This window comes from Phlebotomus papatasi, chromosome 1 (genome assembly GCF_024763615.1).
Source record: "Phlebotomus papatasi isolate M1 chromosome 1, Ppap_2.1, whole genome shotgun sequence".
NCBI classification, from domain to species: Eukaryota; Metazoa; Arthropoda; class Insecta; order Diptera; family Psychodidae; genus Phlebotomus; species Phlebotomus papatasi.
This window is the reverse complement of record NC_077222.1, coordinates 40669388-40696561: the sequence shown is the minus strand read 5'-3', so window position 1 is coordinate 40696561 and position 27174 is coordinate 40669388. Positions and strand designations below refer to the sequence as shown.

At 33.0% G+C, this 27174-nt stretch overlaps 1 protein-coding gene and 1 non-coding gene across 2 annotated transcripts in view; both read left to right on the top strand.

Annotated features, from left to right (window-relative positions):
• Window positions 1-27174, top strand: part of LOC129799714 (neuroendocrine convertase 2) — a 79589-nt gene continuing 52415 nt past the window's right edge. Inside the window, exon 1 of the mRNA XM_055843876.1 lies at window positions 1-728. Within this exon, the coding sequence (XP_055699851.1) occupies window positions 558-728 (171 nt within the window). The 5' untranslated portion in view covers window positions 1-557. The remainder of the gene's footprint in view (window positions 729-27174) is intronic.
• On the top strand, window positions 17102-17216 carry LOC129800121 (U5 spliceosomal RNA). Its single transcript, XR_008751595.1, has one exon. It is a non-coding gene; the product is annotated as a U5 spliceosomal RNA (small nuclear RNA).

The window sequence follows — 27174 nt, the reverse complement described above, 5'->3', positions numbered from 1 at the left end:
CAACTGTTCCCTCTTTCTCTGATGGCACAGCCGATCGAAGTTGACGGCAGTGAAATCCATTCACGGAGCTCCTGTCACTACTGGCACGTCATCGAGAAGAGACTTTGGTGTAGTTCTGTGTTGGGGTCTTATATTTTTTTCCCATCTCACTCACCCACCAGAAGGCCAGGGAAATTAAACGACAGGACTCCTGGAGGAGGTCCATAGACATCCGGAAGAGTTAAAAGTGCTTTGTGGGAGTTGTTGCGAGCGTTCACGAGATTTTGGGTGCGTCGTGAGCTTTCGAAGAGTGTGCTTTTTTTTGGTGTGATTTTGGAAATACCTTCCCAGACGGGGAAGAGAGGTCGAGAGGGTGAAAAATGCAGGAGTGAGTGAAAGTGTGGACAGAGACAAAATCCAGGTATACCCTTGTGTCCGGAGTTAGGCGCAATTTTCCCCGTAAGACAGTGTCAGCTGTCAAGCTTTCTGCTCTTAAAGGCGCATATTGACCAAGAGAGCAGCTTTCACGAAACCGGAGCAAAGGGCTGCTTGACCGTGGGCACTTGTATTGCTGGGCGATGCCAGTGACATGGTTGTGCCTCCTGGGGCTGATATTCTTCGCTGTGACTGTGTCCTCGTCGTCTGGTGATGTCTTCACCAGTTCCTTCCTCGTGCGCTTCAAGCGGAATGTCGACAGCGAGGTGGCTCATGAAATTGCCAATAAGTACGGCTACGACAACCTAGGCTCTGTGAGTACATTAAAATTCATTTTAAATCAAGCTCCTGAACCCCCTGACTACTGTTTCAAAGTGGGAAGCGCTTTGTGTGGGCGATGGAGGAAAAATATCTGCCAGTTCGGGAAGTTTCATTCACATCAAATTGAGGGAAAATTTGATGTTTGTGGAGGTGTAGGCTCCCCTTCAGTCACATTTTTGGCTTTGGGAGGCGGGAAAATTTCCGAAATAGCATCATGTATCAAAAAATTTTGTTTTTGTGCTTTGGGAATTTTCAATGAATCATTCGAAGGGAATATAGACAGTAAGAATTTTCCAAAAGAACATTCAAAGACGGAAGTGAATGATTGGATATTCTTGAATAGTTTATCAGAATTGTCTTTCTTTCCAATGAATTATTGAAAGGGGATAATATGATAAGTATCTTCTCAATCTACTGGAATTTCAATAATGTAGCACCTGTTTTGCGACAATTCGGTATATGGTTCAAACCTTCAAACTGTGCTGGCTTTTAGCCCTGCCTGTGCTGACAGCAAGGACTAAAATATTCAGCAGAATATTTCAATTCGTTTTATGAGAAAAACCTTCTATTATGTATGGTTCTTTGAGAGACGTCTGAAATCGGCAAAAAATATTCATGGTTCTGCATTTCAATTTTTTAGAAAATGAATTTATTAGTAAAAAGTTGACTGAAATTCTTCATTTCTGCTATTTTATAGCTGCGTAAAGGCCTTTACACATTAAGATCAATTTTCGTTAAAAAAATAAGTATTTGTTTTTCGATGGAATTCTGACAATTCCTTCTATAAGACACAGACGATTTCCTTAATGGTCTCTACACACTAACGAAATTTATGTCCATATCCCACGCTTGTATAGGAAAAACTCTTCAATATGAATATAAATTTCTCTAGTGTGTAGAGACCATAAAATGCTTTTTTTTTAAAAGAAAAATGCGTCTAATGTACTAAGGCCCCAACACATTGGGGCATTCATAAAATAGTACTTCAAAATCAAAACAGTAATTTTTGGATTGCTCCCAATATGTAATGGCCACCAGTTCTATTAGCTAGTGTTGCAAGGGAATGTCAATAATATTTCTACTGTTGAAGCTTCAGTTCAAAGACTTTAAAAAGTATCAGAGGGAAATTTTATCAAAGAAAAATGATAAACATGAAAAAAAATTAAGGATGTTATAGTCAATTTGATTAGAAGATATTCAGTATGCTTTTATCGTATCTATATAAAAGAACAAAAACAAACGAGCAGTAAAAAAAACTAATAATTGAATGGTCCGTTTTACTTTATGACCTCTATAGGGGAAAGTACTCTACCTTCGAAAGTTCTTGCCTTCGAATAATGTGAATTTTCTTGTATTTTTCCTAAGAGACTTACATACAATTATTACGTAATTATCAATAATTGATGATCAGCTAACTTTAATAGAAATGTGTAAGTTTCTAAGATAAAATAAAAGAAAATTCACATTATTCGAAGGCATGAACGTTCGAAGGTAGAGTACTTTCCCTACATTAAAGAAATTTATGTCCATATTTGACAATTTTTTACGCGCAAGCGTAGGCAATTTGCTTCAATATAAATATAATTTTTTCTACTGTATAGAGGCGATAATGAATTACACGTAAATAATAATATAAATTATAATTTGGAATAGGACAGCCTTAGAAAGGATTGTATCTTCCACTCTTTGTTTTCAATAACTATTTAGGGTAAGTGTACCAAATTTCGGCATAGTTGCATATAAGCACAGAAGTCCTAAGTTCGAAATGCAATATGCAATTCATATTGATATTTTTTGTTACTTCCTTTTCGAGAAGGTTATGTTGAACCTTGAAAACTAGTTTATCATCTTTGTTTTCTTTAAATCAGTTCTTAAAATATTGAAAAATTAATAATAATATCGCTCCTTGGAAATTACAAGGGGGCAACTCAATCTGAGCCATTTTTCAGGAGACAGCATGAAAGATTCAACTTTGTATAAATAATTATCTCAATTAAGTATGTTAATAAAAATAATTTAATTCTTTTCTATTTGTATACATATTTTTACCTTTCGAAATATGTTTTTTTATGAGTTAGCTCTTTGCCATTCTAAATTATGCGCAAATTTTCATGAAATTAGCATGACACGGGATCAACTTGCTTGAGTTAGTCCCTTGTTTCACAAAAAAATGAACGATAAATCTATTTTGTGCTCCTTGACTTCAAACAACACCGCGCAAGCAATCATAAAAAGTAAAATTTTGAAAAAAAATTTTAATAACGAAATTTATTGACTCATATCATCTGAAATTTTATTAAATTCTCTGTCTGAATGCATTAAAACCTCAAAATCGTCAAAAAGTGAGTTGGTCCCTTGTAATTTCCAAGGAGCGATATGAACATTGCTTTGGGTAGTATTCCGGCCACTTTGAGTGAAATACCGGCCACATTTTTTCTGACCACCTTTTGTGACGCAACGGATAGAAAATTTCAAAACGTCAAAAGGAAACGAGTTTAATATTTAGTTTAATACGTTTATATGACCCACAAGCCCTGAGATCTTCCGTGTAATTTGTTCTGAAGACCTGAAGAGTAGCATCTCAAATTTACGTGCAGATTCCCGTAGCAATTTGCCCTTCCTGAACTCTTCCAAGGCCTTTTCCACATTATTTTTTTCATAGAAGCGATGGTTTTTTCTCTGGACATTGTAGAACTCAGAAATTGAAAAAAAAAAACACAAAATGAATAAGAAATTTTGGAAAGCAAAAGATGTTGCTGGAATAGGCAACACTACCTCAACGGAGAGACGCTCACAAAGTATATAATTTTTGACGCGAAATACAGGATCCAGCTGGGAAATTTCACCCGAAATTTAAAGATTGATTCACTATTAACATAAACAGAAATAATCTTTAATGAAAACTATTCAATTTTCATGAAAAACACCGAAGGAAAACCTTTAAACCTTTAGCACTTCACCACAAATCGTAAGACTGCTAGAAACACAATCGATCTGTCACATTTTTTGTAAGACTCTTTCCACACTGAGTTTTTACAACATAATTTAAATTCAAATTATATCTAAAATTTAACGATCTTTGTGTTAATACATCCTAAAATGAATAAATATTTGAAAGCAAAATGAATTGATTGACTATTCGAAGATAACATACATAATATTAATTAATTTATTTCCATGGCCGAAATTACACTTAAAGTGGCCGAAATTAGAAGCTGGCCAAAATTTGGCACACTTCCCCTAATTATATTCAAAATTACTACAACAATTTAACGTTTAATTGTTTTAAATAAAAAAAAATTAGTAATTAAAATTATGAAAAACAATAATTTTAGATTTTTCTGTTGTTGCGAAACACTATATGGAGTATTTGTGAAAATTTTTAGAAATATCAAGACGAATATAGACAAGAAAAGGGGTAATTTGTGACATTTTGATAAGCTTTCGTAAATTAAATAAATATCCAGTAAGGTTTTGATAGGAAATTTAATTTCTTACAACTTTATTCAAAACCATTGTTCTCTATCCTAACGAGGAAAACGAGGAATGTGTTTTTCATGTTCTTTTTCAAACACTTTTTTTCTAGAAAGAAAAGTCTCTAGTCTAGGAAAAGATAGAAAAGGCGGGCTGAAGACAAGTGAATTGAGTAGCATGCTAGTTTTTACCCTGTGCTTTTTAGCACATAACCATGAATAGGGGAAAGCGCGCTACCTTCGGACGATTCAAGCTTCAAACAAATCAATTTTTCATACGTTCTTAATGGATTTGACCCATTGGTCTTTCCATAAAATTTAAGGCATTGAACTATTTATAATGGGAAAAATTCATTAAAAACATATTGAAAAAATGAGTTGTTCGAAGCATTAGTCTTCTGAAGGTAGCGCACATCCCCTCAGCACTAGGCCTAATTTTTGATAAAATAATTCTGAATACAATATTTCGAAAAATTACTACAAAGAACAATGGATTTCTGGGATTTCTATTAAAAGGATGTAAATTATTCTGTGAATATTCACTAATGCATAAATTTTGAAAAATAAATTCGTCAATATTGTTGCTTTCTCTAAAGGCACCTATACACATTTATTTCAAAATGCTGTATTTTGATGAAAATTTCTCACAACCTGTAGAGGCCATAACAATATTTTAAAAGGAGAGCTTCAAATTTCAATATTTTTAACTTTTCTCATGCCTTGCACGAAATCCTAAAAAACAAAATTTGTTTGATAAGGTCCATGAAGGTTTTTTTGTTCAAAATTTGAAGTTTTGGTTTTTTTTATCATGCGCTATATCGAATTTAAAATTTTTTATTTGTCATTTTGGCCTAAGTTTATACCTTGTAAGATAAAGAATCCTATCTGTGAAGTCAATTTTATTCATTTTGTTCACCGTGATGAATATGTTCGATGCGACTCTATATTCAATATTCACCAAATTCAGCTACGTATCAAATTTATATGCATTCTGTATTGCAATTTCTCCGAGTTATCATGTGAAAAGAGTAGGGGGAAGTGCCCATGACTAATTGTTTCCTAGGTTTTTCAATAATTGTGACTCATGGCACTCATATAATATTTTAAAACCTAGGGGAAAGCGCCCAGTTTTTAAAATATATTTCAAAGTTACATTTATTTAAAAACATAGGAAAAATTTAGTCGTTACGAAGCTTGAGACCGTACGAGGCATGGGTATCTTCTCCTATTAGCTGCTATTAAGATATCTAAGCTTTTCATGACCCGTAGTTTTTATAATATTAATGAGATGATTTCACCTTTAAAGGTTCCAAAAGAAAATCGTCTATTTATGAGCCACATAAGGAGGACCGAGGCCGAATTATCCAGAGGCAGAATTAGATAGTGAAGTGTTATAGATGTTACAGTTTTCCTTAGAAATAATATTAAGAGTACTAGTATTGATTTAGAGTAATTAACTCCCTCTCTTTTCATTGAAATATTTGTTAGTCTCATTCAAAAAAGTTTTACACAATATTAGGCAACAAAAAATTTCGTTTGGTGGTTAATTCTGCTCCGGTTTCCCGAGTTTCCCCTAATAATTTTTCTCCAAGTTAGCTGAATTAATGCTGAATTAATAAAAAATACTTGAATATTTAAAGAAGGTGGGCTTTCGAAAGTTTATTTCCATAAATAACTGAGATTATCAGATGTGAGGATGGGATTACGTTTCTATTTTTAAACACAAAATTGAAAGATTCCTTTATTCAAAATTGCATGGAAGAATTGTTTGATTTTTAAGTAGTAAAAAACCTACAAGGATGTAACATGTTTTCTGAACTAAGCTCTCTTGCATATTCTTTTGAGATTTGATCCTTATTCTCTCCAAGAAATCCCTGTTGAGTACCTTGAATTATTAATCGATCTCCCCTTGAGTCCTAACAAGGCAAACAACAAAGAGGAAGTAAATATGTTGAGTGGGAACAAAAAAACATCCATTCGTCAGGGAGATACATTGAGGTTGTTATAGAAGAAACCTTGGAAGAGGGGTGTTTGGAAAAAAGAATATACCTCGTATTTGTCGCATGTGCGACTTTGTTTTTTGGTCAAATTGGACACAATTGTAGATATATTTGTGCGATTGATGATTAGGGTGTGTGGGTAGATAAGTGCGTACACTATTTTCGTGGTTGATCCATGTCTAAAAGTATGATTATTGAATTCCCATGAATTGCGATTAATTTAGAAATTGTGACTCTTCACAAAACATTCAATGAGTCGAAGTGGAGGCGCCTGGTGTCACCAGGCGTCTCCATCTCACTGAAACTTTTTTTCGCATAACAACTCAACGGGACTTTTTTGGACGTGGGCCGAAGGATTAGGTACGATCTTTTGCGTCGTGGCATGAGAATTAAACTTTCTCACCGAATGACGGTATTTTAGGGCAAATTGCCTTCTTTCAATTCAAAAAAAAAATCTCAATGAATTTTCCATCAACTTTGGTGTTATCGCTGACACCAAAGCTTTTTGTTCATATTATTTTTATGCTTCTTCTTTCAAATTCTGCCTCTGTGCTCTGTTCCTTGGGGTGTTCTTATTCTCAACATTGATTGTGGTATTTTTCGCCGTGAAGGAGGAGGGATGGACGAAAATTAAAGGTCCCCCTAAAAGAAAGAGGCGCGGTTAGGCTCCGTGGTGCCAATAAAATAATAATGTGTGAAATTGAAATGCCACCAGAGAAAGTTGAACAGGTGGCCACTTTGGAGTACCACACATTTACTGCAAGCTGGGGGCTTGACTCCCCAAAGGCAAACACAACTGAGGGAGGGAGAGAAAGAAAAATACACACACTTTTGATTAATTCAATAAAATGGTAAATTGAATAATTTAATGCTAACATATGGTTGGATGAATCTTTGGGGGCAAGAAATGTAATTTCCTTTCAATTCACCACACATACCACCCCATTCTTCCTGTCGTATCTAACATTTTTTTTTCGGGGGTTGAGCCACCCGTCGGTCCTCTCTAGTATTCTGCGTCGGAGAAAAATCAATCAGGTTTTGCTACAACATATTTTCAATCTCATGTAGGGCTTTCAATAACTAAAGTTATTTCACATAGGAATTTTTCCACCCTGAAAAAGTCAAACATAAGGATTTAAGATTGGTTATTTTGTTAATAATCTTTTGCAGCATACTTTTATTAAAGTAAGCTTTATCTTTGAAATCCCTTTAAGAATAAAAACCTTTTTAAACTTTGAATTTAAAAACAAATTCAGAATGACTGTAGAAAACAAATGACAAAAAGAAAGTAAAGAAATTCAATGCATTGCAATTTTCTGTTTATTAAGTTCTCAATGCAATTAACTTTATTACACAATTGAATAAATTCAAATTGTCTATATGAGACGTTTTGAGAGTCCTCCTTTCAATCAATACAATTAACGCAATAAGAAATTGTGCCTAGCAATTTAATATTCTCTTATCAAATTTCATGCTAGAAGTACTTTTAACTTTCAACAGAAGGAGTGTCGTCTGTGGTTTTACCACGATTCTATTCTATTCTATCTATCCATTCTATTCTATATACGGTGTCATGGAATGTTCTCCAGATAAAAAAATGAATAAAAAGGGGTGGCAAAGCGTAAATGCGAAATGCTCGAACTCGTGACTTTGATGCTATATCTCAATGTACTTTCGCATCACTTATTGTTTATCGATTTACAACTGATTTAAAACCGATTTGTAAATCACTCATAAGATCGCCAAAAATAGCTTAGTTGTATTAATTCAATTTAATTTCAGACAAAAAGGGGTGGGAAAGCGTTCAAGGCTTTGCGAAATGCTCGAAATCGTGACTTAGATAACTTCAAAAATACTTTCGCATCATTTACCGTTTACCGGTTCTCAACCAATTTTAATCTATTCATAAATTCATAAATTATTTTTGAAAATTGATTGGATAAGAGATTATTTTCGGATAAAAATTACTTATCGGATGATAGAGGAGACTGGGGCAGAAATTTACTGCTCTACAACATTCCTAAAGACTATTTTCCTCTATTTCGAAAGAAATGTGATTTTCGAATTATTTTCTAAAAATCGATTTTGTGGAGATTCTTTCTGTGGAGGTTTTACTCTTGCAAACGTTAAAAATAACAAATAGACATATTTTTATAGGAAATTTATTCCTCTAAAACTTTGTCGAAGATAATTTCTCTCTATCTTAACGGGAAATGTGCTTAAATTGAGCTAATCAGTATTGACATTTTCTGTAAGCCAAATATTCCAAAAATAGGGCTCAAAATTTCATTATTTTTTATTTTACATAATCCTTCTTCGAATCCCTTGAAACTTTGTAAGTTTAAGAAGGATCATGAAGGCAATCTATAATAAAAATTTCAAGCCTCAGTCTCTTTTATTTTAGAAAATAGTGAATATTGAAATTTTCGTTTTGACAAATTTTGCCCCAGTATCCCCTAATCGGTTAATAATTGATTCAGAACCGATTGGAACCGGTTCAGTTTTATCAGGAATTCCAGGACCTTTCCAAAGAGCCAAAACATGCTGCCATGTGGTTGAGAAATATGCTCTCTAGAGCATTTTCAACCTTTAACGTGGAGTTATCACTTATGCATAGCTTCCAAAAATCTTAAGTTCTTGCCTAAAATAGACTTAAATAAAGAGCCTAAAATAAACACAAAATTGTTAATGACATCAAAAATTTTATAATTTTAAGATTTTTCGAAATCTGGTTTTCAAGCTGTCCATAAGTGTATACCGTCTACAAATGATGACTCCACCCTATTTTATTTTTTAACCTTAAACGAATCTCCTATGAGTAACCGTGCTAATTATGAAGGTAGTTTTTTGCATCCGGTATTCGAAAGTTGAATCCAAACGGATGAATGTTTAAGATTATTTAATAAGAATTTCAGAAAATATTGTTTAAATATTGTATTATTATATGCATAATAGTTGAAAAGCGTTATTAGGAATGATTCAACAGAATTTACGTATAAGAACGATATGTTCGACTGGGTAATCTATTAAACATACCCAAAAATGAAAAAAATAGCATACGACGCGTTTCGAGCAATCTAAAAAAACATGGTTTTTGGGGGTGTAGAGAAAATGAGAAGCATGGTAATGGTCCTAGAGCTGACTTATAGGGGTGTCTGTTGAAGGTCCCGGGTTTCTATTTTTAACCGTTTGGGATCTCGGCATGGTAACGACTGGACGGATAGACAGACGCATATATGGACATAGATGGACAAACAGCGTGGCATCATTTCTCAGAAATTGTCTGAAACACGAAGATTTGTTGATAAAAGTGGCCCTCAGGGGTGAAAGGTGAAAATTTTAGAAGGGTGAAAAAATTATGCGATTATACAATACATACTGCTCTCTCTCTGTGAAACTTCTGCAGTAAAATTGCTTCAAATTTTTAGTTAAAAAGTAGTTCAAAAGCTTGATATTAAACGTGTAGAATTTTAATTATTTTTGGTGTTTAAAAATTTTAGGGATTTATTCTATCGGGATCGTACTGGTATAAAATAAATATAGTTTTGTTTCTAAAAGTTTCTAAAAGTGAACAGCATTCTTGTCAATTCGAGTGAATGCTGTTCATTAAGGCAAGTGACGATGCATTCAATGTTAGAATAGTTTAGCTGATAAAAGAACTTCTCAAACCATCCAATGTAGATTTTTTTACTGGACAGGTTTTCATATCTTTACATTTCCTCCTACTTCCATGAAGCTAAAATATGTTGCACACTCATGTGAGACGATTTCATTCACATAGGAAAAATGAAAAAAAAGGATATAGTCTATCCCACATGTGTTGGTGAAAGATAAAAAATAATATGCTAAGGAAGATTTTCATAGAATATTGAGATTGACAAAGGGACAAAGAGCTTTTCGGTGTGAAAATGTGAAAGCTCGCCCACACAGAAATCAAACGAAAATTTTCCCATCTCATTGGTCCTTTTGAATCACATAAAAATAAATAAAAATATCTCCACTTAAAGCTTCAAGTAGAAAGAATTATCACACGTGGATTCACATTAGAAGTAGAGTGAAACTAATTACTTTTCCTTCTTTAACTAATGGCAATTAAATATATATCAAATACTAAGAAATTTATCTTATGGTTGAAAAGAGTAAAAGTCACTTTGGTGGGTGAGATGAAATTCTTTTGATAGACGATACTACAGATAATTCTTATACACGGATATTTCTTTATCCAATTGAGGGTTGTACATCTTCAGATGTCCATTGACCCTTCAATAAGGTGAATCATGTTAAATATAGGGTGACTAATTTAATTAAAAGTCATTACATCACTTCTTGACTCTGTTTTACTGGGAAATTTGGTTCATGTTACAAAAGGGACAGATAATCCTAACCGGCTTATGTAGGTGAGATTCTTAACGTGAGCTAACTCGGAGTGCATGCAAATTCGATTTGATGCTGAAGTAGGGAGACGCCATTCAGTTATCTTGAATCAAATTCGTGAAATTATACAAATTTTGTATTTAAACCAAAATATCAAGGATTTGGATGAACTGATAGAAAAGTGATATATGGGTGAAATGTAGACCAGAATGTTCTCTATAATTTTCCCATAGAACATGATCTCATCGATTACTCAGAAGCCAAGATAAGCGAGGTTTTTTGTTTCTTAACTCGTTTTTTCATCCAGAGTGCCCCAAGTAGTCATTTGTTGAACTTCAACTATTTCAAAGAATTGTTGTATTTTGTGGGACTTTCCATTTAAAACCCTATTTTAAGTGTCTTGGTGGAGTAGAGGCAGTCAAATTGGCATCTGAGTGATTTCAAAGCGTTATTATGGGAAAAATCATTTTTTTCACACTTAAACGGCAAAATCGGAGTGATAGCGTAGTCTGAGCGGAAAATGATGTATGGACGAAATGTAGAGACAAATGTGTTCTATAATTGTGTCGAAGTAATCATCAAAATCGGTTTAGCGACAGTCGAGATAATTGAGGTTATGTGATATTGAAATTGGTTTTTCGACTGTGGCGCCCCTGGTGTTGGTCCCACGAAGTTCAAATATTCTAGAAAGTTGTAGCATTTGGTGAGATCTTTCGTTTAAGCCCTCACTCATCAAAATCGGTCTCATAGAACTGGAGATATGATTTTTTGAATTTTGTGAACTTTGACCCCTCATATCTCCGGTTCTGTTTTAACCACAGCGCGCATACGCACCATTTTGGAAACGTCCTAGACTGGACTACAACATACTAAAATTTCATTAACTTGCACAATGCCGTTTTTGAGAAAAGTGACTTTGAATTTCGATGAATTTTGACGCTATCACAGCGCCACCTGTGGTGACTTTTTGAACTTCCATCTGAAAGTGCTCGTCGAGACGAAACCAAAAAGGTAAAATTTAGGTCGCTATGTTAATTAGAACAGGAGATAGAGGCCGGTCAATGTTCGAACTTTGACCCCTTATAGCTCGGGTCAGGGGTTATGGATCGACTTAAGGTTTTTTTTGTTTGATAGGTATAATCAACTGCTACAACATACTAAATTTTCAGCCCGATGCACAATGGAATTTTTGAGTTATTTAACTTTTAAGATTTAAAAATTTTCTTTTTAAAAAAAGCGCCCCTAGCGGTGGTTTTATGAACTTGCGATGTTAGAAGGGGAAGTGGCATTTCACGAGAGCTTTCCAAAAAGCCCTCACTTTTTAAATTCTGACAATTAGAACCGGAGTTATGGCCATTTTAAGAAATTTTTTTTGGACCCTTATAGCTCGGGTCAGGGGGGTCGGGGGACCTTAAGTTTGGTATTGATGGAAAGCCCTAAGGCCCAGCTATAACATACTAAAATTTGAGTCCGCTGAATGCCATAGGGGCGGAGCTATTGAGAAAACAAAAAAAGGGGGGTCTTCAAAATGGCGGAAGGAGGGGTGGGGGGTGGGGGGTCTATGCACCAAGTTGCAATTTTCACCCGATATATAACCTTTGCCGAAAACCGCAAGTCGATATCTTTTTTAGTTTAGGAGCTATTAAGCTCCAAAGAGCGGCCGGCCGGCCGGCCGGCCGGCCGGGAACGTAACTTAGCCACATATATATTCGGAATCAGGAAGTGGCGAAACACATTTTGGCCAAATTTGAGGTCGATCGGACGACATGAAATTTTGTTAGGATTATAGTAGGTGAGATTTTGTTAAGAATCTCACCTAATACTTTTCGCAATATAAAGGGGTTACGTGGGTCTTGAAATCTAAGAACAAAAAATAATTGTTTGAATAATTTGTTTCATAATAATAGTTCAACATGTCAAGAATATTTTCCCAATTCAAAATTCGAAATAAAATTCTGGAGCTCATGTCCTCCAATTGGCTCCAAACTTTGACAGAATGTGTTTGACCACTTCCTGATCATAAATATGTGGATGGCTAAAAAACTTTCCCGTCCGTTTTTGAAATCGAGGGACAAAATTTCTAGAAAACTAATGAAATATTATCATTTAAATTTTGCATATTTTTCTACAGGAATTATTTAGTACTTTAGTTAACGAAGGATTTGTGTTTTTCGCCGAACATTGTTTTTTTTTGTCAAATACTTTATCAAAGTATGAACTTTACTCACTCCGTAAAAGAATATAGGGTGGAGTCAGCACTTATGGATAGCTTCCAAAAATCTTAAGTTCCTGCCTAAAATAGACTTAAATAAAGAGCCTAAAATAAACACAAAATTGTTAATGACATCAAAAATTTTATAATTTTATGATTTTTCAAAATCTGGTTTTCAAGCTGTCCATAAGTGTATAACGTCTACAAATGATGACTCCACCCTTTTTTTTAACCTTAAACAAATCTCCTATGAGTAACCGTGCTAATTATGAAGATAGTTTTTTGCATCCGGTATTCGAAAGTTGAATCCAAACGGATGAATGTTTAAGATTATTTAATAAGAATTTCAGAAAATATTGTTTAAATATTGTATTATTATATGCTTAATAGTTCAAATTGAAGAAAGAAAAATATTATACTAAAAAAAGGAGCGTCTCATCGCTTCGGAATGCTTGAACTTAAGAGAAAAAGGTCTCTCCGTGTATTGTCTTTTCGCATAGTTTTTGGGTACGTATCGGTTTATTAGCGATTAAATTGTTTCATAAATTATCAGTAAACCATTTTGAAATCGAAAATTGATTAAGAAGAGGACATTTTAAAATGTTCTGACATTAATATGCTTACGAACAAATGGAAAATGTAAAGAAATACGTTTTTTTTTAGAGTTCGAGACCATGATATTAATTTTCTTGTACCCATCTCCTTTTTCATAACTTATTATACGGTTATCCTTGACAAATATCCTTGAACCATTCTTAATAGGTTTTCATGATCACAAGTTAATTAGCTCTAGAGATGGTGTTTAGGGTGAGATGGAGTAATTCGGAATCATGTTTATTTTGGAATTTTGAGATTTTATATTTGTTTCAGATGGTCAAAATAAGATAAATAATAATGATAATGATAATGATAATGGTCAAAATAAGAAGGTCAAATAAGAAACCGCGAAGAAATACAAGATTTTACATTCAAAGAGTACTTCTTCGTTGTTTTTTCTTTTGTCATCTAAAATTGTTAGGGAGCATCATAGTTCCAAATTAGACATGACTCTTAATTACCTCATCTCACCCTATTAATCAACTGGAATAATAAGCACATTTTTAAGTTTTTAAAATCTCTAACAACTCCTAAAGTGGTTCCAACATTTTACAAATCAATTGTTTACCAATAAGTTAATCTTTATTGTCTTTAATTTAATTGTAATATTTACTTCTACGTAATTTTGTATAAACTTTGAGCGCAAATTCGTGCGAATGATTTTTTTTCAATGCCTTAAACAGTTTTCCTTGTGGTATTAATAGTATCAAAATCACGAGTTCATGTATTTCTTAAATATGGAATGTTTTCCAACACTTTTTCTTCGATTTTAAAAATAATTGCAAAAGTGTAATAAGCAACAGAAATTTGTTCTAAAATTTATTGGTTAATATAAAGAAATGGGTCATAAATGATTTTTTAATAGAATAAGATACATTAAAAGTTTATTAAAATCGATTTAAATTAAAATTTATTCTTTATAAATCTATGTTTTAACAAATAGGTTTAGTAAGTTTTTTGTAGACTTTTCAATTCAATTCATAAAAGCTTTTAGCTTATAAAATTAAAATTATTTAATAAAAAAAAATTCAATTTAAGATATTCCACTGTAGTCCATTTAGAAAAGGATGCATTCATTTTATGCTTTATGGGAAAATATTTTTCTATTAAGAACTTATTTAATACATTAACTTTCAATAATATATTGTAGTATAAGTTTTAGCTAAAATAGAGAAAGATTTTCAATTTTATTAGGTACGCTTTTATTGTGAGTTTTATAACACACTTTTTCAACTTATCTCTGTTTTTTTAACGCTTTCCAAGGACCTTCTTCTTGAAATGATCGTGTTATTATGATAACGCTGTATTTCTCGCGAGTATATTTGTACTACTACTCCACTTTCAAAAGTTTCGCAAGTACTCTTTTTTCAATTTTCTGAAAATGGTTATTTTTTGTTCTCAACAATTCAGAACGTGAAAAGTCAATCTCTCTACTCTTGTGGCATGCAAATGACAGATAGACATATGTAAAACAACTTTTCTATATTTCCTGCAGCACGACCCAGAGATGAATTTCAGAAAAAAAGTCATGAGTTTTGCCAAGTGGATGAAAAACGGTGGTACCATAAAAGGATGAGAAAAACCATCCAACAAAATTTCGTTCAATAATTCACTGTAGAAAAGAATGTGTGTTTTTTTCAAACTGAATTTACCAAATTAACTCACTATTGCATTTGTAGGTCTATCTTATCTTTCTTAAAAATTGCTTTGGGAGAATTAAATGGTATTGTAGCAATTTCCTTTATTTAAATTTTTTCACACTAACCATATGGAACTGATGATTTTCAGTTTCAAAAAAAAGCTCCCACGTAATCCCATTTGGATTTCGTGCCCCTCACATTCCTCATCGGAATTCCATGTATCGTCCTTTTTTCTCCTGTTGGGGGGGAGCAAAAAATGTGAAGTCTCAATAGCAAACGTATATGAAACGTGAATATCATTTTAATTCTGGATGGAAAACTTCATCGTGTAATGGTAAAGTGAAGCTTTCGTATTTTCTTCTTATCAGCTTATGCCACTCTGAAGAGCTTTTGCATTATTTACGTGTGTATGGGATTAAAAAAAAAACGAGCAAACAGCGGGGAGAATCACACGGAAAAAATGCTAAGAATTTCTATAACAAAATTTAAACCGAGGGTATTCTACAGAGACATACGGTAGAAAGTCACAGCAGATTTTTCTTTTATTTTCATCCAACCGCTGAACGCGCCATATTATTGGTTGGAGCAATTTTCCTGTGACGCACTTTGCAGACGCTTAGAGTTGGGGAAAAGAGCTTTTTCGCACGGATATACGTTGGGATTTGTTACCCCAAATGAATTATTAGTGGGGTATTTCGTTAAATCACTCTACAAATTGCTAACGAATAAACTTTTCTCAGGAGTGAAATTAAATTTCTCGAATACACAAAATGCCTTTGGGGAAATCCGAGAAAATGTAGGCGCTGAGTGTTTTAATGAAAATATCATACAAAATTGCAACTTTTGCTTTTTTACATATTTTCATATTTGTGGTCTTTTAGCTGTTTTCTTTACATAGGGGGAACTTTTGAAGTATTGTACAGGAAATAATATACAAGTTTCAAGATTTTTTACCGAATGTCACACAGGCCGAATCATGAACATTTTTTCTTTATTAGGTTTGTACCTTATAAAATTTCTGGAATTTCTTGGATTTTCTCAACAGGTAAATTAAAATTTTTTTGGCAATTTTTACAAAGGTGCCCCAGTTTGCTCAGCTACATACAAAATTTGTACAACTACGCACCTCTTATAAAAAATACATAGGGGAAAGCACGCTACCTTCGAACGATTGAGGCTTCGCACAAATCATTTTTTTAATGTGTTATAAATGAATTTGGCCCATTATTATATTTTTATGGGTGGACCAATGCCTCAAATTTTCAGAAAAAAAGCTATGAGTGAAATCTTTTAGGAACATAGAGAAAAAAATTGAATTGTCCGAAGCTTGAGTCGTCCGAAGTTAGCGCGTTTTCCCCTAAAACTTTATACATCAAAATTATAGTTTTATGCCCTAGACACACTTACGACTTAAGCCGAGAGACAACTTAGTGGAAAATGATGGAAATGTAGTTTAAGCATTATTTCGAATATAATTCCGTTAAGCCGTCACTCGGCTAATCCTCAAGTCTGTCGAGGCCTTTAGACCCATTACTTATTTTTATTTCTTGAAAATAGGGTAAAAGGCCTAAGCTCTTAATTTTTTTTTCAGGAAATGTGAGATATTGGACTAGCTAATAGAATTGTGGCCATGGGTTAGATTCATTTAGTAAAATAGAAAAAGTTGACTTTTACAATGCTGCAACTGTACGAACCTAGGTTAGTGGCCAAATGAAAGAAATTTAGTCTTATTCTCTTCAAAATTATTTTCTCTTCTAGTTAAACCATAATGGTCTTTGAAAAAAAAAAAATTTTTAAAGCATGTTAAAGTCAAAAATATAGAATCATTGAAAAAGAGTTCCACTCTGTTGATTTTCGCTGGTTTGTGTTCTTGGTATGAAAATTGAGTTTTTTAGGGACCCAGAGAGATTTTTTTGACTATATATAATTCTTTATTAGCGTCCGTTATGGACCTTTTAGAAAATACTACATTAGTTCTTACACTGACAACATCGGTATTTTTGATTGACTCCAAACTTCACAAATATTCTTAGTTTGTTCCATACTACTCTTTTATTTCTTTTACAAGAAATACTCTGGCTCCTCTTCAAATGTCAAATAAATCTTTCGCCTTTTACTAAAGATTTCTGTGGAGAGAAGCATTTTAATGAGTCTAATATAATTTTTTTTTTGACTATTAAGGTAATTTTTCTCAAAATAGAGAAAATATTTTTTTTGTCGGTGATCTCACAGCTGACCGACTAGTTCTCAAATGGTTAAGACACGTACTTGAAAGACTTTCCTCTCTCTCCTTAATATTTTACTGCTCGAACTCAAAGAGAGAGCAGTTATATAATTTTCTTTTAAAAATAATCATCTATTTTCGACCCCTCGAAGGAGTTTATTTTTAAATTTAATAATTTTACCTCCATTATTTCTTCTACATTATTATAATTAGTTGAAATTAGGTTGGAAAAAGTCACAGCTAACAAAATAACTGCAATAAATTTGTGTTTATAGGAGAACTAATTGAAGGATATTTTAGCTCCCCAACTCCTTAAGGAGTCATATTTTGACCTTACTTTTGTGAATGAGATGCCTTGAGAAAAATTGGGGAGTATTTTTTGCCCATCTCAATTCAATTCAATTCAATGTATTTCTCTTCAAGTATGCTTAGTGCGGCTGCCGACCGACTTCACTACCGATCTCATCAGGTAAATGCCAGAAACCACTGAATCACTGATCGTATATGCCAAATACATGTTTACAATATGACATTTACAAGTAGGAGATTGTGGCAGTTGTTGCGCGGGATCAGGGCAACAGGAGCAGGCATAATGAGGGATAAGTGACAGCTTGGCCTAAAAGGCACGTGTTGCTGACACTGAGAATGAGAATAAAATGAATGAGAATGTCTGTACATTCATGATCCATTGTCAGATTTTTAGGCTAAACCAAGAATAAAATTTGAATATTTGCATATCTACAGTAGACTCTCGCTAATTCGTCTCTTTTAAGATCGGGCTACTTTTTAAATCGGGCGGCAGTTGAATTCGAAAGAAGTTTGTTGATTTTTTTCAAATTTGATTATGATTATCAAATGAAGCAAATATATGTGCTCAAATTTTCACGGTTTGACTTAGTTATGATGTGATTTTGCATTATTAAGAGGCTTCATGCAATTCACAATGAGTATCTAAACTTAATATGAGTATACACAGTTCAATAAAAAATCGTTGCATTTCAAAAAGTTTGTTGCCCGAATTTCTCTCTAATTCGGGTGATATTTCGGTCCCAAATGCCCGAATTTGAGAGAGTCTACTGTACATTTGGAAAACTTGCAGAAAGCTCACTTTTGAATGTTAAAATATGTACCTTGGTCATGTTTCATGCTTTTCAGATTTTTCTTCGATTTTAGTTAGTGAAATAAGTTATTATTTTGCACTAAATCGCAAGACCGGTCCCGAAAACACTTTTTCATCACTATGAAATCAATAAAATTTCTCGGAAAACACTGGTAATGTCTTCTTCGAGTCATTAACGTTACTAGCTGAAGAGAACTCTCAATAGAGGCGTTGTTAACTTTTTTTTCACTATTCTTAAGATTTTATTCGCAAAGTTTGCCCAGTTTGAACAAAAAATAGCGATCATTTTCCTGAACTCTTAATTTTTTCTATATTAGCTATTTTATCACTGGAATTTTATGTAAAATATTCTTCTGAATAGGTTATATAGTTCGAAAGCAATTAATTAAAATTCTATATAATTTAAATTGGGTATATTAGTAAAGTGGTTGAGTACTCGTTATAAGAGGAAACTGTCCCTCTTGTTCAAATTTCCCTTAAGTTCCAAATAGACTCAGGGTAATATCAGATATCCTCGTGAATATTCAGCCAGAGCAGGTAGAAGAAATTTGTTCAAAGAAATATTCTCAAGAATAAGCCTGAGTCTATTTGGGGCTTTAAGTCACTAGAAATACTGACTTTAAAAGCTGTCTGAAGTCTGAATCTTATCTATTAAGTTTTATTGAATACATTTCTGCAAAACTTAAGGGTTATAGGGCTTATTTGTTGGGTCCCAGTTGGAACTGATAATTCCGTGTTTGTATAGGAAGAAAAGTAAGACCTAATATATTCTTCGTGTGTGTGGTCTTCTTCAAAAGTTTTATAAAGTTTTCAAACAAAAAGAAAGCCAATATTTTTAGATCTTATGGATAGAGCCAAGAGCTGTATAGCATGGTGTTTATTAATTTTCCTAACATAGTGCCAAAAACAGAGGTAGTTATAAAGTGGTTTAATGGATTCTTCCTGCGATTGCCAACAATGTTCTTCATGATAAATAACACAGAAAATCTTTTACTGATGATCCACATTGTGTTGAAAACCTTATGGTATTATCAACGTTGTTTTGCATTGTGTAAATTAATTTTCTCGAATAATTTTCCATCAGAAGAGGTGAATTTGCACTAAATTATTTTCAGTTCACTTCAAATTCAAAGTTGGTAGATAAATTTATTTAGCATATTAAATTTATTGTTTAGAAATTATCCATATCTCTCAACTCATTCTCTTATTTACGCATTTGTACCTCTTTTGTCTGATTTTCATCAATTCGCTGAACACGCTGAACTTTGTTGATCGTCATCGCCAACAGAAATGTTCAACATCCATTCATTTGTGTGTTCTGCTGTAAATTGAATTTGCAAATTTCAAGCCACGAAATTTCAATTTGAAACCAGCTTCTGGAAACTGTTGGATAATGTTTGGTGCATGGCCTTTGAGTTTGGCATGTGGAAGGGTAAATATACCTCATGGCAATGGTGTTGTTAGTATTTGATTAGTTCATCAGGCAGGATCTTCAATGATGGTTAATTTGAAATAATCCCGATTTGAGGGTTTTGACATTTTCCCCCAATTTAAGGTGCAGAAATATTTACAAAAAGAAATATTTCTAAATTTTGGAGATGGAATTAAATAATGTTTTTTTTTTAGAAGACGTTATTCATGAATTTTAAAATTTAATTTCAGCGGTTGTCATAAAGTTTACTAGGCTAACACTTACTAGAGTAAATGTGTTAAATAATATATTGCATATAAGTCCAATAGAAATAACAATATATTTTTTGTTTCTTTCTTTTCAGAACTGTTATTTAGAACCTTCGAAATAAATAAAAATGTAGATATTTTTTTGTGTGAAAGTTTGGACACCTTGAGTTGAATTTCGGACACCAAGTTTCTCGAAAATTTTTGTTTGACCGGAATTTGAATTTTTGAAGGCTTTTCCCACATTTTAAAATGTATCTTATACTAAAATTTATCTACTGTAAATTTTAGCATAAGATCTTTAAATTAATTAATCACTGTAAATTTGAATTGAAACAATCTTTAATGAATAGGGGGAGGTGGGGCTACTTTGAGCTGTGGGGCTAGATTGTTATACGACTTTTTCGCCTATTTCTAAATGGGGCTGGTCTTTAGAATTATTTTATTTAGATCCACAATTATTTTGTCTATCCAAATTATATCATGTTGAAACTCAGTTTCTATTGGAAATATCCGAAAAATCGTATAACAATGTATCCCCACAGCTCAAAGTAGCCCCACCTCCCCCTAGTAAACAAAGTTATTTGAAAATATAAGAAATATTAATCGCGATTTACCTCAGTTAAACAAAATTGCAAACGATACGCAGTTATTCCTTCACATTTTTTTTTTAAAATAAAACTCTGGTTAATTCTGAAATGTTTGTAGAACAATTTTAACCCAAATTATTAAAAAAAATAGAATGGATTTTGTGATACATACTAAATTTAGAGAATTTAATGAATTCGAAGATAATTACATAATTTTAATCAATTTAGTTACAGTGTCCGTGCGGTATTTCGCTCAAAGTTCTCAGATAACAAGCTCTCCGAAATTATGCCCCTTAATCCTAAGGGATAAAATTAGTTTTAAATGCATTCTAAAAAAATAAATTCAAATAAAATTGGGAAGCTGTGAACATGTTTGAAAATTTGCTGAATTCTTTCATTAAAGCACTAGAGTAGAGGAAGAAAACTTGGGATTTTGCGATAAATTGTCAAGATAAATTCATAGTGCAAACAAGAAGCAAGAGAAAGAGACATTGATGGGATTAGACGACATGAATTTCTTTTGACCACTACTGTATCAAAGTTTTTTTTTCTCGTTCGTTGATTTTTCTTCCTTGATTCCGTGTGTTTGCTATATCATTTCGAGATTATTGATGCGAAAATTTGCCTCTTAAGCGAAGAGGATATTCGTGGGATTTGGCTAGGAGGGGTGTCATTTTATGAGAACATGAAAAAAGATTAGTTGATATACATTTTGTTATATAATAAATATATGAAAAAGGATTCTTTAACCAGAAAGCATATATAAATTCAAGTGGATATAATTGAAGTCAATCTTCTATAAGAGTATGTCCTCCAGGCTTCCTTTCTTTGGCATCCTTTGCGTTTGTTGTACCATGCAGGATTCTTGAAGAAAAAGTGACGTAGTTTGGAATTTTGCTCGTTTTGCTGAAAAGTTTTCTCCCCAGAAGCCCATCTCTTCAGCTCTTCTCGCTTGTAAACTGCTTCACCATCTTCCTCGCAGTCAGATATCTCTGATATTGTTACATTTTCTAAAAATTCACTGAAGTGTGATGGAAATGGGAAATTTCTCTGCATTTCTGGCAAAAAAGGAATAGCAATCTTTAAGAAATATCAAGTGAAAGATATAGCTTTTCTTGAATTTCTTTTTTTCTCAGCTGTTTGTTCATCTGAAGATTACCAATCTTGGTTGTATGTTTACAAAACGACGATTGACTGCACAAGAAAATTTAAAATGTGCATGCCAAACTGAAAGTTCTTTCAGCTTTAGGGCAGAAACATGGGAAGTATAGGATGAGATATTACAATCTCAGTGGAATGCTTTACTGGCAAATACAAGAAAAGGGATAAATGTGTAACACATATAATTTTTATAATGTTCTTGACATTCGTTTTGGCAAGTAAAACCATAAAAGCTACATCGAAATTCTCAAGGAGATTGGCAAAATTTATCTTTTGGGAATTTTCACACTTGTCGACTTTTTTGTCTTATGTCCCTTCTATGAATATCATGATTTACATCTTCTACCCACGGATGAACTGTCAGTCAGATGAGAACATTCAGACCATTGAGACATTATAATTAAGTCCCAAGAGTTTCACACTTGGTCTTTATGGCTTGGGGGTTTAGGTGACGTGCTAAGAGGAAGTAATTGAAGAGCAGAAACTGAGAGTTGATAAGCTTTTTATTGATATAGAGGAGAGGCAGGCAGTTACAAACGGACACGACTTGCTCTCTCCTAAGGCCATAAATGAGTTTAAATGACCACGAACATCTATGAACTAAGAACTTTCTTTTTTATTCGCAAACTCTACAAATATGTAGGGTAAAGTGATATAATTTGGAATTAGTGTTACAAGTTGGACAATTCGCTGGTACAAGTTGGACATGGCTTTTTTCTTGATAAATACAGTACAAAATATGTTTTTAAGTAGAAGGAACCAAATTATAAAACTAAAGCATTAAAAATATACAAATAAAAATGAAGTACTAAATCTATCAAGACAAAAAGCCCTGTCCAAATTGTACCATTGTCCAACTTGTACCACTTTACACTACATAATATTATAATAAGAAACTTTTTTTTCAATTTTACTGAATTACTTGATTCTGACTGAGGGCAAACAACTAATTAAAATAGTTATAACAGGTTAACTAGTATTTTGCAAATATGGGCAATTGAATATTTGCTCAATATATAAATAAAATGGAAATTAAGAATTACAAAAAAAAAAAATTAGAGAAATATTCTTGGCAAAGGGAAAATTAAAAAGTTATAAATAATTTCGGTACTGTCTATTTGGTTTAAAATGATTTATGATTATTTTTCATATTTTTACTGACTAAAATTGTTTTTACAATAACGGAAGGATAAATTAGTCAAACCATTAATTCCAATAAATTTTTAATGATTTCTGTAATGAGTGTTATTAACAATGGAGGCTAAATGGTGCAATAAAAATTTCATAGCGTTACTTATCATTACGTTGTATTTCATTAAAAAATATTTTATGTAGTAATAATGGAAATTAATTATTCATATGACTCATATGCATTTTTTTAAATTACAGTAACGGAAATGATTCTCAATATTTATTAAGCAAGGAATAGAGACCAAAATATAGATGTTTTTAGCAAAAGTTATATGATAATGTGTTTACATAATTATCCGTAATGTTTTATTTAATAAAATAAATGCCTTTATTAAAAAATGTTGGTCAAATGTGTACTATTTGTTTGATGATATCAATTTGATGATTGAGTGCTATTTTAACCAGTCATCATGTCACCTCTTGTTCCTGTTGTCAAAAAACAAATGGTTTTCAGAAGCTTCTCTTTTATTGAGTTTTGTATCACTAACAGAATTTTATAGATGTAGTACCGATAAAAATTGGTAATCATACGAAGCAATGTCAGAGGACTATACAGCGAGTGCATTGAAATATACCAACCACATTCCCGGAGCTTTTGGCGCGCTTCCAAATTTCAGTTTGGTGTTGTCCTGATGGCACACAGGCACACAACCCCTTTCCTATTGGGCAATTCTTTGTGCGCTTGGTCGAAGCCTTCTTTCAGTAGGTTTAGTTGTTTTATTTACTCGATATAATTCTTAGGCTAGAATTCACTATTAGTCTCGATGGGAGCAGCTCATAATAGATGATACCTTTCCAATCTCACCAAACACATAACAAAACCATCCTTATGGTTATTCATGGCTTAATAACTTACAATTTCAGCCGCTTCTCTGGTCTTCGTTTATACGAACAACATTACTGTAGAGTAGTGTTATTCAGTTTTACTTTTTAAACTCCACACAGAGAACATAAAATCACCCCCACAAAATTTCCGCCTTCCACATCTCGTCGGTTGCCTCAGCAACTGTGCTAACTGCATCTGCTTTGTGTCTGCATTCGTTGCAAACGCCGCGCAGCGATGCGTTGCTTACAACGAATGCTGACACAAAGCAAATGCAGTTAGCACAGTTGCTGAGGCAACCGACGACTGTTGGATCACTTTTTCAATATATCTTAGCATTTTAGACGATTTCTGAGAAATGATGTCACGCGTCCATCCAGTATTCGTCAGCTCTAGAGGCCAAAAGATTATATAGACTTAAAATCTTCAGAGGACCCCCACAAGTCTAGCAAACGACCGGTAACATGACCTTCATTTCTTCTCAAAAAGAAGTTTTAGATGTTAACTAAACGGACATTTCATCCATATACTAAAATACAATTGAATCAATTTTAATTACAATTTTTCATGGTTAAACGTTATACGGGCTGTAAATCGACCGGGCGTTTATCGACCAACAGACTCGTAGGAAAGGTCTTAGAAATTCTGACAAGACTGAAAAGGTTCCAATTGGCATGAACTGGTTATGAACTGTTAGGTATATTTTGCACACAATCAATTATATTATGCCCAACGCACAATAAATTTTGTTTAGTAAACATGTTTTTGACATTTCCATGAGAGTGAGTAAGATCTAGGATCTAGTCATCTCGCTCATTCTCATGCGAAATGTTGAAAACATGTTTACAAACAAAAGTTATTGTGCGCTGGTTATTATTCTTAGCGCACAATAACTATTGTTTTGTAAACATATTTTTGACATTTTAATGAGAGTGAGTGAGATCTACATCTAGTCATCTCGCTCACTCTCCTAGAAAATTTTGAAAACATGTTTATAAATAAAAGTTATTGTGCGCTGGGCATTACTCCTTGAGTATTTTGGGAAATATTTTGAAAGATTTATGTATCGGTTTAATTCGATTATGAACATGTAGACGGTAAATAATTACGATTTCTAGCATTTCGCAAAATATGGGACACTTTGCCTCTCCTTCTCCATTATTGGTAGAGTCAATATAATTTTGTAGCTGTAATAGTATCAATTTTAGGAAAATATAGTTCGTATTTCTGACAAAAATGATAACTGGATATTTTATTCGCAAAGAAACGTCTTTAATAATAATATTCTATGTAGGTTCATTTTCCAGACTTAGACATATCAGTTTTTTCTATCTTTGATGCGGATCTTTTTTTCTGTACTTCCGCATCCGCAGTAACTTGGTAAGAGTATTTTAAACATCCAAAACTCATATATTATCTTTCTGCGCCATTTCCAATTTATGTCCTTGTCGCATTTGATGCTCTTAACAGAAAGTGCATCCAACGATAGGGTTTGGGGTTGGGTATAAGGACTCTCTATAGTGTAACTAGAGTGTGCATATAGTAGCATTATGGTAAGACACTTTATAACACCACCACAGCACAATTCTCAGTAGTATAAGTTTTCTCCATTAGGAAACTTAAGGGCTATTAAGATTTTTGTCTGTTAATGGAAGCTCATGTTGTGCTAGCTGCAGAAGCCATTAAGTCAAACCACTCCATCAGCACTATTTTCTCTCCTACCCCTTTTCTTGCACACACCCCCAAATCCCTATTTATTTCACGGGTTGAGGGATGGGAAGAAATTTCAAATAACAATATTGTATTTCTATATGATTTATCGTATGGGCACTTTGTCTTCCAGCAATTTTCCCTCCACACAGCATCGTCATTTCATTTGACCGTGAAAATGTTGTGGAAAATCTCGCAAGTTAATTAAATTTGCTTCAATCATAAAATTGGGTTTTATTGCTGGGCGTGAAGAAATGAATGGGGTACAAAGGGGATGAAAATTGGGCGGTTTGTTGGCAATGGTGACACTTAAGCAGGAGGAAAATATGATAAAAAGAGCATTGAGGAAATTGAGGAATAAAATTTGCAATTACATTCTTAAAGTAATCCTCTTCCTTGTGGCGTTTCTTTTCTGTCATAATAATGTTTGCCGTATACACTCTGAAAAAACATATTGACATTCAAGAGATTTTTTCTCATAATCTTCTAAACTCTTTGTAGATTTGTTAAAAAAATTTTTCTTAGTTTTTGGAAAACTCAAAATGAAAATCCTATCCGATTTTAATGGAAAGATATTGCCTTTATCTTTTTAATTAATATTTTTCTGCTATTTAATTTACTCTTGGTAGCTCATCTTAAAAGAAATAATTTCATCGTGATGACACGTATAAGATTAATATTAAGACTACTGTAGATGCGGGTGACGTTGTACCCGTGCTTTTCTCAAGCTTTGCTTTGATTCTAGAACTTAAGGATGGTCCAGTGACCAGAAAAGAAAACTCTTAAGGATGATCTAAATGTCATTCTGGTGCTAGAATTAAAGAAAATCTTAGGAAAACCATGAAAAGGTCAACGTTAAGATTGTTTTATTGTTTCCCTTCTTACCTACACCCCTTACCGTGGTCTTAGGCCTTGAGGCCCATTTTGACCAAAATCCAATGTTGAGACATCCTATATAAAATTACCTGTTTTCAAAAATACCAATGGTCACGAATATGTTTCTATATTCTTTATGACAGATGTAAAATGTCAAATTTGAAAAATGACAGTTATATTGACAATAGAATATTTATGTGGCTATATTTTTTTATTATTTTCTAACATTACATTTTCATGAAGTTATTGTTACCTGAGATTTTATAATAGTTTTCATAATATAAAGTTCTATTTATGTTTAATGTGCATTATAACCATTATAACTAACGCAAAATGACGTTTTTCAAAACATGTTTTTGACATTTCAGCAAGTCAATCAAATGATCTCGCTCACTCATAAATATTTTGGGAAACACGTTAACAAAACAAAAGTTATTGTGCATAGGGCGTTAGACACTAGTTTATCATATAAAATCTTAACAGTGTATGATCTAAATCTCGACGATTATTATTGTTTGGATGGAAAAGTAAACTTGTAGAAGAGACGGTTCATAAAATTCCATAAAACAACTTTTTGATATTCAAGAAGAATATGCAAAATAATATTATTTCTTACAGTACCCTATAAAAAATGACAAAAGTTATGATTAAAATTAAATTTTTTATGTTCTCTATATGAAAAGACGGTAGTTTTTAAATTCATGGATTAGAATTCAAGGAAATAAGCTCAATAGTTTGAAAGATATTGTAGAATTCTACTAATATTAAATT